Raw genomic sequence first — 14,970 nt, forward strand, 5'->3', positions numbered from 1 at the left:
AAATGAAAAGTGTGTGATGGGGTGAGTGGGGGAATAGTATCTTTTTTTTTTTTTTTTTTCGAACAACCAAAAATCGTGGATCCCAGCACACTGGAGCTAGACTAGCTCTGACCTCCCCGTTCCCACAGAAGTCAGGACAGCAGAGGTGCACCTTGCCCAAGGTCAACTAACTCCCTGCTAACTGGGCAGTGAGTGAGGACCCTATACAACCTTTTCCTAGTCACTGGCCTCCAATTAAGGGTTATTTTCCATGCATTAATTTACACTTTGAGGGAGGGATGCTGAGAGAAATCAAGGGATTCTGTAGTTGGGAAGGAAAATTAGGAGAACCAGTAATTATTCAACCCCCAAGGAGATATTAGGCCAGCTTGCCCTGGCACTTCCTTTTCCTCTCCTCTGGAATCTTCCCCCTTTTTGTGAAATGGGGGCAGTTGGAGGATTGGGTGCCGGGGGCCTGGGCTGGAGAGGGAGAGAGAGGTGGGAACCAGCACCAGGGAGAAAGCTTGCTTGAGGTCAGAGTGGGAGGACAGGGGAGAGGGAAGCCTGTCTGTAAGTGGGACAGAGTGGGAATGGGAGAGCGGAAAGGTCTGATGTAAGTCAGAGCAGAGTAGAGCAAGGATTGGGAGAAACACGGTCAGGAGTGGGCAGAGAGCAACCAGAAGGGTAAACAACGGATAAAGTAAGAAAGAAGCGAGTCAAAGGGGCACAGGGAGGAAACGTCCAAGCAGGACCGAAAGTCGAGGAGAGACCGAGAGCGTCAGCGTGCGGAGAGGGAGCTGGAGAGGGAGCGCCCCATCTCGGCTCCCGGCACGGAGCTGGAGCCCGGGCGGCAGGAGGCAGGGAAGGGCGCCCGAGGCAGCGCCCGGCGGGCGGAGGTGGAGCGGGTGGGCTGAGCTGGGTGCGGAAGGCAGGACCCCCGAACCCTCGTCCCCACGGGCTGGAGTGGCCGGACGGCCGGGAGAGTGGCCGGGCAGGCGCTCGCTCACCGATCCGGGCGGCCGGCACTGTCCTCCGTCCGGGGGCTGCGGGCGGGCGCGGGCGGTGGCGAGGAGGGCGGCGAGCAGCGGCCCCGCCAGGGCGGCGTGCATCCTGCCGGGGCCCGCGGGGCGCGGGGACCCTCCCGGGCGGCGCCCTCTCAGCGGCGCGGAGAGCCCCCAGCTGGGCACGGAGGTTCCTCTGGGGCGCGGGGCTCCAGCGGCGGGATGCTGGGAGCCCTCTGGGGCGGGGCGGGGTGTCCCTGCCGGACCCGGGGGTCCCTCTGGGGCGGGGCTCCGTCTGCTGGAAGAGGGGGACCCTCTGGGGCGGGCCCGTCCCCAGGCGCGCAGCCCCGTTGGCGCAGCCCGGGGTTCTGAGAGCGCGCGGGTCCTGGGGCGCGCCGACGTCCCGGAGCTGCGTCGCGGTCCAGGGGCGCGCGGGGTCCCGGGGCGGTACCGGGCTCCCAGGGCGCGCGGGGTCCCGAGTTACGCGGGCAGCCGGGCGCGCAAGGGTCCCAGGGGTGCGCGGCGCTCCAGGGGGCGCGCGGTGGGACAAGTGCGGCGGCGGGCGCGGCGGGGCGGGGGTCGGGTCTGGGGCGCCCGGCTGCCCCAGAGCCGGGCTCAGAGGGGCGGCGGGCGGCCGCGCGGCCGCTGCCCGGGCTCCGCCATGCTGCTCCGCGGCCGGGAGGGAGGGAGGGAGGAGGGCGGGAGAGCGGCGCGGAGCCGGGCCGGGCGGGGGGCTGGGGCCGCCGGGGCGGGGGGAGGGGAGGACCCGGCGCGGGGGGCGGGGGGCCGGGGCCGCGCCGGGCCGCGCCGGGCCGGGCCGGGCCGCAGGGAGTCGGGGCGAGCTCCGCGCCCGGACGCGGCGAGGCGGGGTCTGATGGGCATGGCAGGCGCTCGCTCGCTCCTCTCTCGCTCCCTCGCTCGCTCCCTCACACACGCGCGGAGGGAGGCGAAGCCCGCAGCAGCCACTTCCCCACTTTCTAAACTTCCCAGCGCAACTTTTTCCTCTCCTCCCCTGCCCGTGCCTCCTCCTCCCCCATCTCTCCCCCTTCCCCTGGCCCGCTCCCCGCCGGCCCTAGCTTCGGTGCGCGGCCGCCAGGGGGCGCCCGGGCCGAGGCCCCGCTCGGCCAAACTCTGTGGGGTCTTCTGTGGATAGGGACTAGGCTAGGGGACGAATTCCGGGGACCTGGGCCAGCATCGCCCAAAGCATCTGATGCGCAGGTCGCAGAGGGAGTTAACAGCGAAAGAAGCAGGAGTGGGCAGGCACTCCCAGACTGGCTGGGAAGGCAGCAGTCAAAGGAAATCCAGGGAACCTGGTAATTACAACTTTGTATCATACAGTGCCTGGCTAACACTGGCATGTGCTTAGTACGTGCCCTGCAGACACCAGGTGAATTAAAACAAAACAGAACAGCAAAGTAATCTTCCTCACAATTCCTTGGCACCTCCATTTGAACAATCTTCTCCCATTAACTTCCTTGGACCCACGTAGGATCCCTGTAAATGGCCAGGGAACAGGGAAGATTCATATCCCAAATCCTTACACCATGGGAATTGAGAGAACCTTTAAATCCAATTTTCTGTTCCTGAGGGGCAAATGAAGCTTAGAGAAAACCAAGGGACAGGGGCAAGCGTCTGCATTTTCAGCAAATGGGGAAACTGAGTCACAGAAGCCTTGCTTAGATCTGTTAAATGAAAGTTCATGACACCTATGCTGACAACAGAGATTGAAGTATGAATTAGGTAGAATTGTCAGAAGCCCATAGCCCAGATAGGCAGACAGGGACGGACATGGCTGGAACAAAAGGCCAGTGGCAGGAGCTTCAGTTGTGTCTTCTGGCCAGACTGAAGAGTTTGTACTTTACATACACTATGTGACAGGGAGACATGGCAAGACGTGAGTTAGAGGGTGGCTGGAGCTGATCTGTTCTTTTAGGAGCCATGACTGTAGGGGGTGAGTTGGGGGCAGAGAGGTCAGTGAGGAGACCGGCAGTCAGTGCAGAGGTGACCTGACTCCTAGCCCAGTGCTTTCCCATCACCTCCGGAGCACTCACGTCTTCAGGCACCAGTGGAGCAGCTGGAGAATGGCCACTCTAGAAGGTTGGGCAAGGAAGACAGCTGGCCCGGAGGGGCAGAAGGGCTCAGAGCACAAGACCTGGGCCTTTGGGCAGAACACAAGAGGAAAGGAGGGGGACACCAGACACTTGCAGGTTGAACTGCATTAGACTGTCATTTTTGTAGGCCCCAAATAACTGATGTTGGCCATTTCATATGGTTCAACCAACTAGGATCCAGAGCAACCTCACTCTCAGGCCAGCATACATCTGGCGACAGATGCAGAGCAGGCCAGAGTGCCCGGATGGTGTGAGACAACAGCGTGGCTCTGTGTTTCCCACACACAGAGCTCCGAGACCACAGCGGTGACAAAAGAAAAGTCCTTTGAAGAGTCCCTGCTCCCCATGGCTCCAAAGCTGCCTGCTGTGAAGGAGTAGGTATGGATGTGCTCGCTCGGTAAGGGTGAGGTGAAACCGTTGAGAAGCAGGAGAAGGTAATTCCAGTGAGAGGCAGTGTGATGTTCTTCATGGAGAATTAGAAGACTTGAGACAGATAGAGGGTAAGAAGGGACCTGATGGCATTAAAAATGGACCCATATCATTAAAGTGATGGTGCATGTGTGCATGATTTTTAAAATGTTCTGAGACTTTTTTCCTAAAATTATAAAAGACTTGTCAGCTAATTGTCACAAATGCCAGCTATGACTTCTTCCTTCATGGCCCTAACCTAAGGCTGTGTGACCAGGGTCAAGACACTTAACGTCTCTGTGCCTCTCTTTTTCCACCTAGTTTCCTGTCCTATTTTTCTGAGTCAAGGTGTACAATAATACTTTAGGATCTCCATCAGCCTTGTTACTGATATTATTAATGAGGTGCAAGAACAAACAGGTTTTTCCATTCTTCAGTGGAGAGTTGAAAACATTCATCCACACAAGGTAGTGGTATTATTCAAAATAGCTAAAAGGGACAAGCAACCCAAATGTCCATCAGTAAATGAGTGGACACACAAAATGTGATATATTCACATGATGGCATATTATCTGTCCATAAAAAGGAACGAAGTATTTATACATGTTATGATATGGACCGGTCTTGAAAACTTTACACTAAATAAAAGGAAGCCAGTCACAAAAGGGCATATATAATACGATTTATTTATATGAATTGTCCAGAAGCAGCAAATATATAGAGGAAGAGGGTAGATTAGTAGTCGCTCAAGGTTAGAAGGAACAGGGAGATTAAGGGACCTTGACTGAATGGTCCTGGGTTGCTTTGGGGAGTAATGAAAATAGTCTAGAATTAATTGTGGTAAAGTTTGCACAATGCTCTGAATATACTAAAAACCATTGAATTATACACTTTATTTATTTATGTATTTATTTATTTACTTATAAATGTTTATTTATTTTTGAGAGAGAGAGAGAGCACAAGTTGGGGAGGGGCTAAGAGAGAAGGAGACACAGAATCTGAAGCAGGCTCCAAGCTGTCAACACAGAGCCCGACGTGGAGCTCGAGCTCACAAACCACAAGATCATGACCTGAGCTGATGTCAGATGCCTGACCACCTGAGCCACCCAGGTACCCCTGAATTTTACACTTTAAGTGGGTGAATTATATGGTAGGTGAGTTATATTTCCATCAAGGTGTTACTAAAAAACAAAGAACAAACAAGTTTAGAGCCCCAGGAGACAGTCCTCATGAACAAAGGTCTTAGTGTTTTCCAATAAGTTTTTCTCCCACCTGGTATAGTGAGAGAAGCCCTGGATGAACACCCCTAAAAATCCTAGAGAGTCACTGTGCTTTTGCTTATGTCTCCCTGAGCAGCTGTGGGGAGTTCCGTCGGCCTCACTGTACCTCAGTTTCCCTGCCATCAGTATGAACAAGCTCGCGGAGCAGATAACCTATAAGGGTCTTCTGTGTCCCACACAAGAGTGCAGCATCCACGGCCCCTGCCTGCCCACGGGCCTGTAGGCACAGGGCTCAGGAAGCAGGCAGTGGACGCAGCCACCTGCCCCCTCTCCCAGGGCACATCCGGCCCACTTTCCTTTTATTGCAATTTAATTGATGTTCAATCAGATGAGTACCAGGAATCTGTAGGCTATAACAGCCTGGGCAGAAACAGAAGCCTTGTAGCGGAACTAAACCAACAAAATCTGCCTCTTGAGCAGATCCAGGAGCCCTGGGTCCTGCCACAGGGCGTCTCTTAGGGAAAGAGATGAGGGGCTCCCCTGCTCAGTTGACCTCAAAGGAGGCACTTTGCTCTGGGCCTGAGGGCAGCCCTCAGCCTGGCCTGACGTTCAGTTCAGCTCCTATGCCACTTGTGCCCATCTCCTACCACCCCAGACTCTGCCTCCTCCACCCCAGCCCTCCTTGTCTGGAAGTGAATCCTTGGTGACTGAAAGACAGGACTGCCTTGGAGATGGGGTGGGGGCAAGGACGGCAGATTCTAGGACCATGCAGCGGTCAGCCATGCTTAAGACAGTCTAGAGTGATGGAAACAACTAGAAAAACATCAGACACTGAGGTGATTCAGAAAAGAGCCTTCCCTCATGGAAGTAGGGAAAGAGACACAAGATCATAGAAGCACAACAAAGGATCAGAGTTGCTATACAAGATGGCACTCTTAAAAAACAAACCACCACCGGTGGTGCAGCTCGATGAGTGGGGTGTGGAGAGCACAGAGGGATCAGCTCAGATACTGTCCTCACAGAGCCTGCCATCCAGTGAGGGAGACAGATGCAAATAGTGCGATTTGGGAGACAAATGGGTGTGTGTGTGTGTGTGTGTGTGTGTGTGTGTGTTGGGGGAACAACCTTAGGAGAGAGGACCTCAGCAAAGGTCTTTGCAAGAAGGCAATATCTGAGCTGACCTTTAAAGATGAGCAGGATTTGGACGGGGAGGTTGAGGAGAGGCAGGTCAATTCAGACAGTGGAAACAGCATGTGCCGTGGCATGGAAGTGTAAGTGTCTGACATATTTGGGGAGCTGTGAATAATCATGGCGGGGAGAGAGAATTCAAGAACCGTTGGGAAGGGCTGGAAATAAGACTACAGCAGGAAGGGCCATGCATGACTGTGGAAAGCCCTTCATCTTGGCTTTCAAAGGATATAATCTTCTTAGCTTGCTCTGCATAAATTGCAGGTTCTGGTTGAAGGGTGACTCAGGTTCTAGATGAGATGTGTGCAGACAGAGGTGATACAACAACAATCGTGTGTGTTGACTGTTAACTCACCAATGCTTATTGGGTCCCCAGGTGTACCATATAGTGTGTGAGGCATGAAGGAATATAGTCCTGACCTCTGGCTACTTGCAATTTTGGAACAAGATGGAAATACTCAGGTGACTAGTTACAATGTATTTAGGTGCCAGGTGAGTGATGTAAGAGTCCAGGAGAAGTCAGTGGGAGTTGAAGCGTCAAGGACATCTTCCAGGAGCAGTGGGGATTTGAACTAGGCGGCGAAGGAAAGGTAGCATTTAAATAAATGGAGAGAGGGGCGCCTGGGTGGCGCAGTTGGTTAAGCGTCCGACTTCAGCCAGGTCACGATCTCGCAGTCTGTGAGTTCGAGCCCCGCGTCAGGCTCTGGGCTGATGGCTCAGAGCCTGGAGCCTGCTTCAGATTCTGTGTCTCCCTCTCTCTCTGCCCCTCCCCCGTTCATGCTTTGTCTCTCTCTGTCCCAAAAATTAATAAACGTTGAAAAAAAAATTAAAAAAAAAATAGACGGAGAGAGAAAGCAAAGGGAAGAGAACATCCTGGCTGGAGAAGAGGGTGGCACCGAGAGCGGGCTGGAGTCGGGGGTTGGGTGACATGGTCGCGGGCGTCGGCAAGTGCAGAAGGAAGGGCAGCTGGGAGTTGTGGTAGACCGATTCAGTGCAGGACCTTTTATCTAAAGGGTCTCGGCAACACTGTGAGACAGACATTTTCACACCCATTTTAAAGATGAGGAAACCAAGTTTCAGAGGGCGCATATGGCATATTCAAGTCACACGGTTGATAATTAGAGGCCTGGACTGTCTACGTCTTTCTACTTAACCACTTGCTTCCTTTCAGACACAGATGGGAAGGTGGTACAGGTAGCATGGGCTGACTGGGTGTGGCTTCTGCACACACACACACACACACACACACACACACAATCACTGGGGGGCCAATTCACACTGCATATATGGCCCATCCTGCACTGTGTCTCCCAACCTCATTAGGACATGGGACCATCGTCATTTAGGAGACTTTTGCCTTTCACTCTAGCCCAAGCTGTGCCATGCTCCATACCTCCTTTCAGGATTCAGTAGAGGTATGGAAAGGGGAAAAAGAAATGTGATGCCTGAAACAAAATACCCCATCGAGCTGACCACTAAATAGCACTTAGACCCCAAGTATACACACAGCTGCTTTATGTAATGAAGGCTATAGACCATGTTCCTGGATATAAAATAACAAACCACATATAACGTTCTACATTGCTATGTAATTAGCACGGATCTGTGAGTGTGCGAGCTGACCAGGGTGAGGGAGGGGGGCTTGGGCCTCGAGCACAGTAAGCCGTGGAGAAAAGAACATGTGCTGTGGGGCCAGAAAGACTGGAGTTTGAACCTTGCTTCCTCTCTTTGTATCCCTAAGACCGTGGGCCACTATTTACACTCTGAAAACTTCTAATTCATATCTGTCAACAGGAGTAAAAGTATATGCCTGTAGAAAATGGTTGTGCCCTTCCTGTCCCTTCGGGGACATTTAGTGATAGCTGAAGACATTTTTGGTTTTCATAACTGGGAACGTGCTACTGGCAGCTAGTGGGTAGAGGCAGGGATGCTGTTAAGCATCCTACCGTGAGTAGGGCAGTTCCCACAACAAAGAATTAGCCCACCCAAAATATCAGTCATACTAAGATTGAAGAATCCTGCCTTACAGAATTGCTATTTCGAGGACATAATCTTTACTAACTTGTATTGAGAATTACTGTGTGCCCCGCACCATTCTATCACTTTATTTAAATGTGTCCCATCTCACTTGTTCATAGTCAATTGATGAGGGAGATACTATTATTATCCTTATGTTACAGCTGCGGAAACTGAAGCCCAAAATCTGCCCAAAGTCACACAGCCAGTTACCGGTGGAGCCAGGGTTTGCCACAAGGCAGTGTGGCTCCAGAGAAAGATGGAGCTCACGCTTAGCAGGTGCCTGCTTCAGAGACTGGTGCTTGGGAGTGATGGCGACTATCAGAGAGCATGAGAGGGGTCATTCATTCATTAATGCTTTGCATGTGTGTTGCGAGCCTCATCGATCTTGGTGCTAAAGAACTGGTGAACAAGATAGGTAGAGTCTTAGCTCACCCAGACCTTACTTTCTAGTTAATGAAGAACAATAATATAGAAGTAACCATTACCCGTGGAGATAGTAGAAGTGATGGAGTGTCTGGTGAACGATGAGAAGTTTGCCAGGAAAAGATCTGGGGAAAGAACATTCCCAGCGGAGGGTGAAGCCCTAAAAGAGAAAGCCACGTTGGCGTGTTTAGGAAACAGAGAGAAGTCCAGCAAAGCCAGACGTGTAGGGCACAAGAACACGTTTTTAGAACATGGTTCAGACTGTGTTGTGGAGGTGGGTGAGGACCTTCGGGGGTCCAGGAAGGGCACTAGGGCAGTACTTAGGGTGAGGATGGTGGTGGTTTTGTCCACGGAGCAGATTTGGATCATACAGAGTTACAGCCAAAGGTGGCACATGTGACACGGGGGTGAGGGGGACAGGAATCGAGGAGAATGCTGAGGTTTTTGTCCCAAGCAGCTGGCTGCATTCACAGAGAGGGGAAGGCTGAGTAAAAGGAAGGTAACGAGAATCCAATTTTAGGTCATGTTGGATATTAGCTGCCTACTGGGGTCCATGTGGCAGTGCTGGGAGACGGCTTACAAATGAGCCTAGAGCTCAGCGGAGAGGTCCAGGATGGAAGGATCCCTTTAGGCTCCATTGCATAGGATGATATTTAAAACTAAGGGCTCATCTGAAAGACAGAGATTGAGAATTAAGGAAAGCCTGCGTCTAAGCCCAGAGGACCTGATCATTTCTGGTTCGAGAGAGAAGCCTTCACCCAAAGCAACAGAAGTAGAAGAAATCCCAGGAGAGAGAGGTCAAGATATCCAGTGAAATAAACCAGGGAAGTGAGCATTAGATTTGACCACAGGAAGGTTGACAGCCATTTCAGTGGACGGCCGGGGACAGAAGCTCAATGGGTTGAGAACAGAGAGGGAGGAGAGGAAGCAGCAACAACCAATTCAGACAACTCCTTCTTGGGTTTTGTGGAGAAGGGTAAAGCAGTGGAGTTGCATAGGAACATAGGGTTCATGGAGAGACTTTTTAAAACATGAGTCTTATATCGTGTTTCTATGCTGGTATGAAGCATCTAGCCAAGAGGAAGGAACTTCCGGTTTTAGGGAGAGAGGGCTCCACTGGAGAAGGCCTTGATAAGCACTAGAGAAAGCAAGGGGCTTGAGATCCAGAGACAATGGGCAGGCTAATCCTTGTTAGGACATTTCATTCTGTTGTTTACACCAGGGAAGGCCCCAAGTATGTGAACGATGTGCATGGTGGATAAAGTCATTATGAAGTAAAGTCATTATGTACTTTCTCAGAGGAACATCAGCACCCTGACCTGGGCTACTGGTCAGCCTCTAGCCCTGACCACCGATCCAGACTGAACTCTGCCCCCTGGACTGAATATCTAATCCTATCAACCATCTCTCTTTGTTCACAAGGGAGCCCCTGGGAGAGCCCATGGATGACTCAACATAACCCATCTGTATAGTTGAAAAGAAGGTTTGGGACAGACATTCAGCCGCACCAGGCTTCAACAACAGATGAGGGCTGCCTTCAAGATAATCTCAAAAAGGGGAGTTCCCAGGACCTGTCAGAGGAGGGGCTGTTCTGAGTAGAACCATTTGTGTGGAGTGTCTGAATAGAAGGAGCCAAGAACAGAAGGCTATCACAGTGGACCAAAATTTGGAATGGGATACCCAGGCTGAGGCAGGATAGAGAGATTATAGAGATTGTCAGTAAGGACTCAAGCAGAGCTAAGTCAAGTGTAAATGGGTTAAGTGGGGCTATTGGTGGTTCAGCTAATTCTGGGAGCCCTGCGTGCTTATCCACTGTTTCCTTTTATTTGGGCCCTTGCAGGATCAATGTGGTTTGTGCAAGTCAATGTATACATTTCCCTGGTGATTAGGAGTTTGTAACTGCAAAATACGTGCTAGCTTAATCCCTCTAGATCTCAATTTCCTCATCTGTGAAGGGAAAACGATAGCAATGTGTAGCTCACAGATTGGCATGGGGGTCAAGCTGATGGATATGAAAGCACTGTGTGTAAAGGGCTGTGAATATTACTTTTATGATTATTACTAATAATACCAACAAGAAGAGAACTCAAAAGTGTTTCCTCTCCTAGGATAAACACTTTCATGGTCTTCTAGAATGTTATAAATGAGCATGAGTCCTGTGCAACGTGGACACTTTATGAAGAAGTTGTGGGTGTCTATGGCATAGTGGCCCGCACTGGATAGTTGGGTTGTACAATGCACAATGGTGCTCTGCTGAGCAGGTGAGTGGGCACTGACATCCAGCCAGCAGCAAGTGGGCTGCATCTATGTTTGATTCCACAAGGCACTCTACAAGCCGGCGGTGGCTCCAAGGGCACCCACCAGCACACTTCTGTAAATGTTTAGAATCACTTGGCCTTTGCTTACCAAAACCGGTAACGGGGAGTCAGTTGACTTTCTTCAGCGATGGACATTTTCATAACGACTTTCCCATCTGTATCTCCAGTGACAGGCAGTCTCTCCTCTACTTACATGCCCTGCCTTCCTTTCAAACTCACCATATCCATATTCAAAACTCCACTTTTCTCAATTCAGAATTTGGGTTGGATTCTCTACTTCTCACCTGCTGTGTTTGATACTCCTTTTCATCTATCCCACCTGGATGCTGCTTATGACATCGAGTGACAAGAAGCTCACTACCTTGTGAGGTAGCCGATTCCACTTGTAAGCAACTCTTAGCACTCAGAAACTTCTACATATTGAATCTGCATCTGCCTGCCTGAGGTATGCGTCTCCATACCTTATAACAGCCAGTTGCCTCGCTCCCATCCTTGGGATCACATGGAGCAAATATTCTCTATTTTCTTCATGATAGCTAGTCATACGTTCACAGAGACCAGGTCACTCTGTGTCTCATTGTTCTTTCCTCCATTTCTTATATAAAAGATTTTGCTTCTTTCTCCTGTCCTGATCGCCATTTAAAAAATTCCTTGTGTCTAGAACGAATGTTGCTTCCAACATTCTACAGTTTTCTCATTCATTGTTTTACTAAGTCATTAGTCATCTGACATCTACATGCTCGGGGATTGGAGGTTAAGAGAGATGAATTGATTTTCCAAGATCTTACAGCTGCTAAGCTATTCCGACTGTAACTCCTGTTCTTTCACTGCCTCCGTAGAGCCGCAGTGGCCTTGGAATCCAGTCAGCCTTCGTAGTGGCAGAGGTGCCCCCGATTAGTTGAATTTTCTGCCTCAGAGCTTTTTCTTAATCTGCCCAGAGTGTTTTAGCAGTCCCACCTCTCTCTTCTCCTCTCAAATCAGCAGCTCATGCTCGCGGTTTAGCCGAGTCAATGCCAACTGTTTCCTCATGGTTCTAGATCCTTTTTCCTCCAGACTTCCAGACATACCACAGCTGGAGTGGTCACTGTTTCCAGCTATAACACAAAACATTAGCTCAGGGCTGGGAAAACAGGAGTTCTTAAGGCAGTGAAGTCAAAGGATTGTCACATACAAAGGGAGAGAGTATGGGTAGATAGAAGCTTCATGAGGGTAGAGACCGTGTCTGTGTTTTTCATTTAACTTTGTGCATAGCTCATGTTCCTGATGGCTGCTACGACTACTTGGTAACATACTAGAGCACTCCACTGTCAGGCATTTAAAGAAATGTGAGTTGGGAGAGTTCCAGCTGTTTTCCCTCCTCACCAACACTTAACCTTGCCCATTTTTGTAATTCTAGTCATCCTTGTGGGTGTGAATGGTACCTCATTGTGGTTTTAATGTGTGTTTCCCCCATGACTAGTGATGTTGAGCATCTTTTCATGTTCTTATTTGACATTCTTACTTAGCGAATCCTTTGTTCAAAATTTTTGCTCGCTTATTACTGTGCTATTTGACTTTTTACTGGATTGCGATGGCTCTTTCCATATTCTGTTCACAAGTCTTTTGCCAAACATAGTTGTGCAGATATTCTCTCCCAGTATATGGCTTGCAGTTTGATTTTCTTAAAAATGCCTTTGGGAGAGCAAATATTTTTAATTTTTAGGAAATCTAATTTATCAATGTTTTTGTTTGTTTTATAATTTGTGCTTTTTGTTTCATATTTAAGAATCTTGGCCTAATCCATGGTCACTAAGGCTTTCTTTCCTTTGTTTACTCCTAGAAGTTTTACCGTTTTAGGTTTTAGAGTTAGGTCAGTGATCCATTTTCTATGAGGTGTGAAATAAGAATCAAGGGCTGCTGCTTCCTTTTTTTTTTCTTTTTAGAAATGAATATCTATTGTCCCAGTACCATGTGTTGTAAAGATTATCCTTTCTATATTGAATTGCCTTCGCACCTTTATAAAAAAGCATTGGTTATTTATATGTGGCCCTATATTTAGAACTCTCTATTCTGTTCCATTGATATATATATATATGGCAACACCACTGCCTTTATTATTATAAGCTTATAATTAGTTATAAAACTAGGTGGTATAAAGTCTTCCAACTTTATTCTTCATTTTAAAATTTCCTTAGCTACCTTAAGTCATTTGCATTTTCATACAAATTTTAGAATCAGTTTGTCAATTGTCGCACAAAAGACTGCTGAATTTCTGAGATTACAATGAATCTCCAGGTAAGTCAGCAGAGAATTTACATCTTTAATAATATTATCTTATGGTCCATAAACAGGGCTTATCTTTCTTTAGATTTTCTTTAACTCCCCCAGCAATATGTTGTGATTTTCAGTGTATATAACCTATACATCTTTTATAAAAGTGTTTACCTAAGTATTTGGTAGTTTTTAATGCTTTTATAAACAGCATTTAAAAATTTTCCAGCTTATAACTCCTTTGCAAGTATATAAAATACAACTGAATTTTGTAAATTCTTATTTCCCACAAGTTTGTTTTTTTGTTTTTGTTTTTGTTTTTTGGTATCTATTGAGATGATCATATGAATCTGTAATGATATTCCCTCTCTATTCTTGTTATCAGTAATTGAATGTGTATTTTTCATTTGTGTATGTTCTTAAAAATATACATTGCTATTTTGTGTGCATGTATTTTTTTAATGTGTGTAAATGGTATTGTTATATTAGTCCATTTCTTTTTTTACTTGTTTGCACCACGGAATATGCTCTTACAATCAATTTCTATTTCTTCTGATGGCTACATAATATGCAATGGTGGTATCCCATACATTTTACCTGTTTGCTCTCTGAGTGATGTCTTGCAGGTTGCCTCCAACTCCCTGACTCCACAAACAATGCTGCAATGAACATCCTTGTACATATTCTCTTATAAACCTGGATTATAAGTTTTGGGGAGTATGCATACCCAGGAGCTCAATAGCTGAATTATAAAATATGCATATACTGAATTTGACTACCTGAAAGGGAATGTTCTCCAGAATAGCTCCACCATTTCATAATCCTGCCAGTCTGAGGGATATAGGGAATCCTATATCTCTGCTAACCTTGCCAATATCCAGCCTTCTCATTTTTCCTCATGTGAATTATAGAAAATGATATCTCATTGTAGTTTAACTTCAATCTCTCTGATTGCCAATGGTTTTAAACAGTTCTGCATATGTTTTTTGCCTTTTTTTGGATTTCCACTCCTGAAAATTGCCATGTAGATCCTTTGCTTTGAGTTTTCTTTTTTCTGGTTGATTTTCAGGAATTTCTCATATCTTTTAAATGTTAATCTTTTGTCCATTTTAAACATTGTGAACTTTATTTATTTATTTATTTATTTATTTATTTTCTGCATAGTCCCCTTCATTGATAAGAAATCTTTTTTTTTTTTTTAATTATACTCTTGGGATGCTTGGGTGACTCCATTGGTTACGTGTCCGACTCTTGATTTCTGTTCAGGTCATGACCTCACAGTGAGTTCGAACCCTGCATCGGGCTCTGTACTGACAGCATGGAGCCTGTTTGCAATTCTCTGTCCCTCTCTCTCTCTCTCTGCTCTGCCCCACTCACATGCTTTCACCGTGTCCCTCAAAATAAATAAATAAAGTGAAAAATAAATGATATAAGAAGTCTTGTTTTAATCATGAAATCCAATTCGTATTTTTTTCCTTATTGCTCACTTCCTTGTTGTTGTTTTTTAAATTTTTTTTTTCAACGTTTATTTTTTTTATTTTTGGGACAGAGAGAGACAGAGCACGAATGGGGGAGGGGCAGAGAGAGAGGGAGACACAGAATCTGAAGCAGGCTCCAGGCTCTGAGCCATCAGCCCAGAGCCCGACGCGGGGCTCGAACCCACGGACCGCGAGATCGTGACCTGGCTGAAGTCGGCTGCTTAACCGACTGCGCCACCCAGGCGCCCCTCACTTCCTTGTTTTTTAACATTTTGTGTGGGAAAGTCTTCCCCATATCCAAGTCACAAAGATATTCTTCAACGTGTTCCATTTATGTTTTTGCCTTCTTCTGTTAACTTTATTTCTTACCTTTATTATTTGTCCTTTTAATCCACGTAATACCGCCTCTGTACGTGGTATTCAGTAAGGGATCCGGTTTTCCTCTTCTGGTCTTTAAGAGAGGAATGTGTCCCGGGCCTACTTGCAGCCTGGCAGGGAGAGAGCTAGGACATAGCTATCCCTGTTCTATCTCCTTTTCCCTCCAGTGTCCCTCCTGTGCCTCTCGATGGCCAAAC

The 14,970-nt window shown here is 48.0% G+C and overlaps 1 protein-coding gene and 1 long non-coding RNA gene across 5 annotated transcripts in view; one reads left to right on the forward strand and one right to left on the reverse strand.

The window, feature by feature from the left end:
* Positions 1 to 1,682, reverse strand: part of TRABD2B (TraB domain containing 2B) — a 220,523-nt gene extending 218,841 nt beyond the window's left edge. For 2 of the 3 annotated variants that reach the window (XR_006712277.1, XM_045477290.1), the window contains exon 1: positions 987 to 1,675. Coding sequence is in view for 2 of the 3 variants with exons in the window: in XM_045477290.1 (XP_045333246.1) it covers positions 987 to 1,088 (102 nt within the window). In the remaining variant the exon portion in view is untranslated. Of the gene's footprint in view, positions 1 to 986 lie in introns of all 3 variants that reach the window. The other variant, XM_045477291.1, reaches the window with a different exon arrangement.
* Positions 1,683 to 1,758: 76 nt separating this feature from the next.
* LOC123597847 lies at positions 1,759 to 14,510 on the forward strand. Of its 2 annotated transcripts, none has more exons than XR_006712280.1 (3): positions 1,759 to 2,293; positions 3,219 to 3,469; positions 14,467 to 14,510. It is a non-coding gene; the product is annotated as an uncharacterized LOC123597847 (long non-coding RNA). The 2 variants fall into 2 exon arrangements; XR_006712279.1 differs by lacking the exon at positions 14,467 to 14,510 and adding an exon at positions 4,445 to 4,491.
* Positions 14,511 to 14,970: the final 460 nt, after the last annotated feature.

This window comes from Leopardus geoffroyi, chromosome C1, assembly GCF_018350155.1.
Source record: "Leopardus geoffroyi isolate Oge1 chromosome C1, O.geoffroyi_Oge1_pat1.0, whole genome shotgun sequence".
In the NCBI taxonomy this organism is placed as follows: Eukaryota; Metazoa; Chordata; class Mammalia; order Carnivora; family Felidae; genus Leopardus; species Leopardus geoffroyi.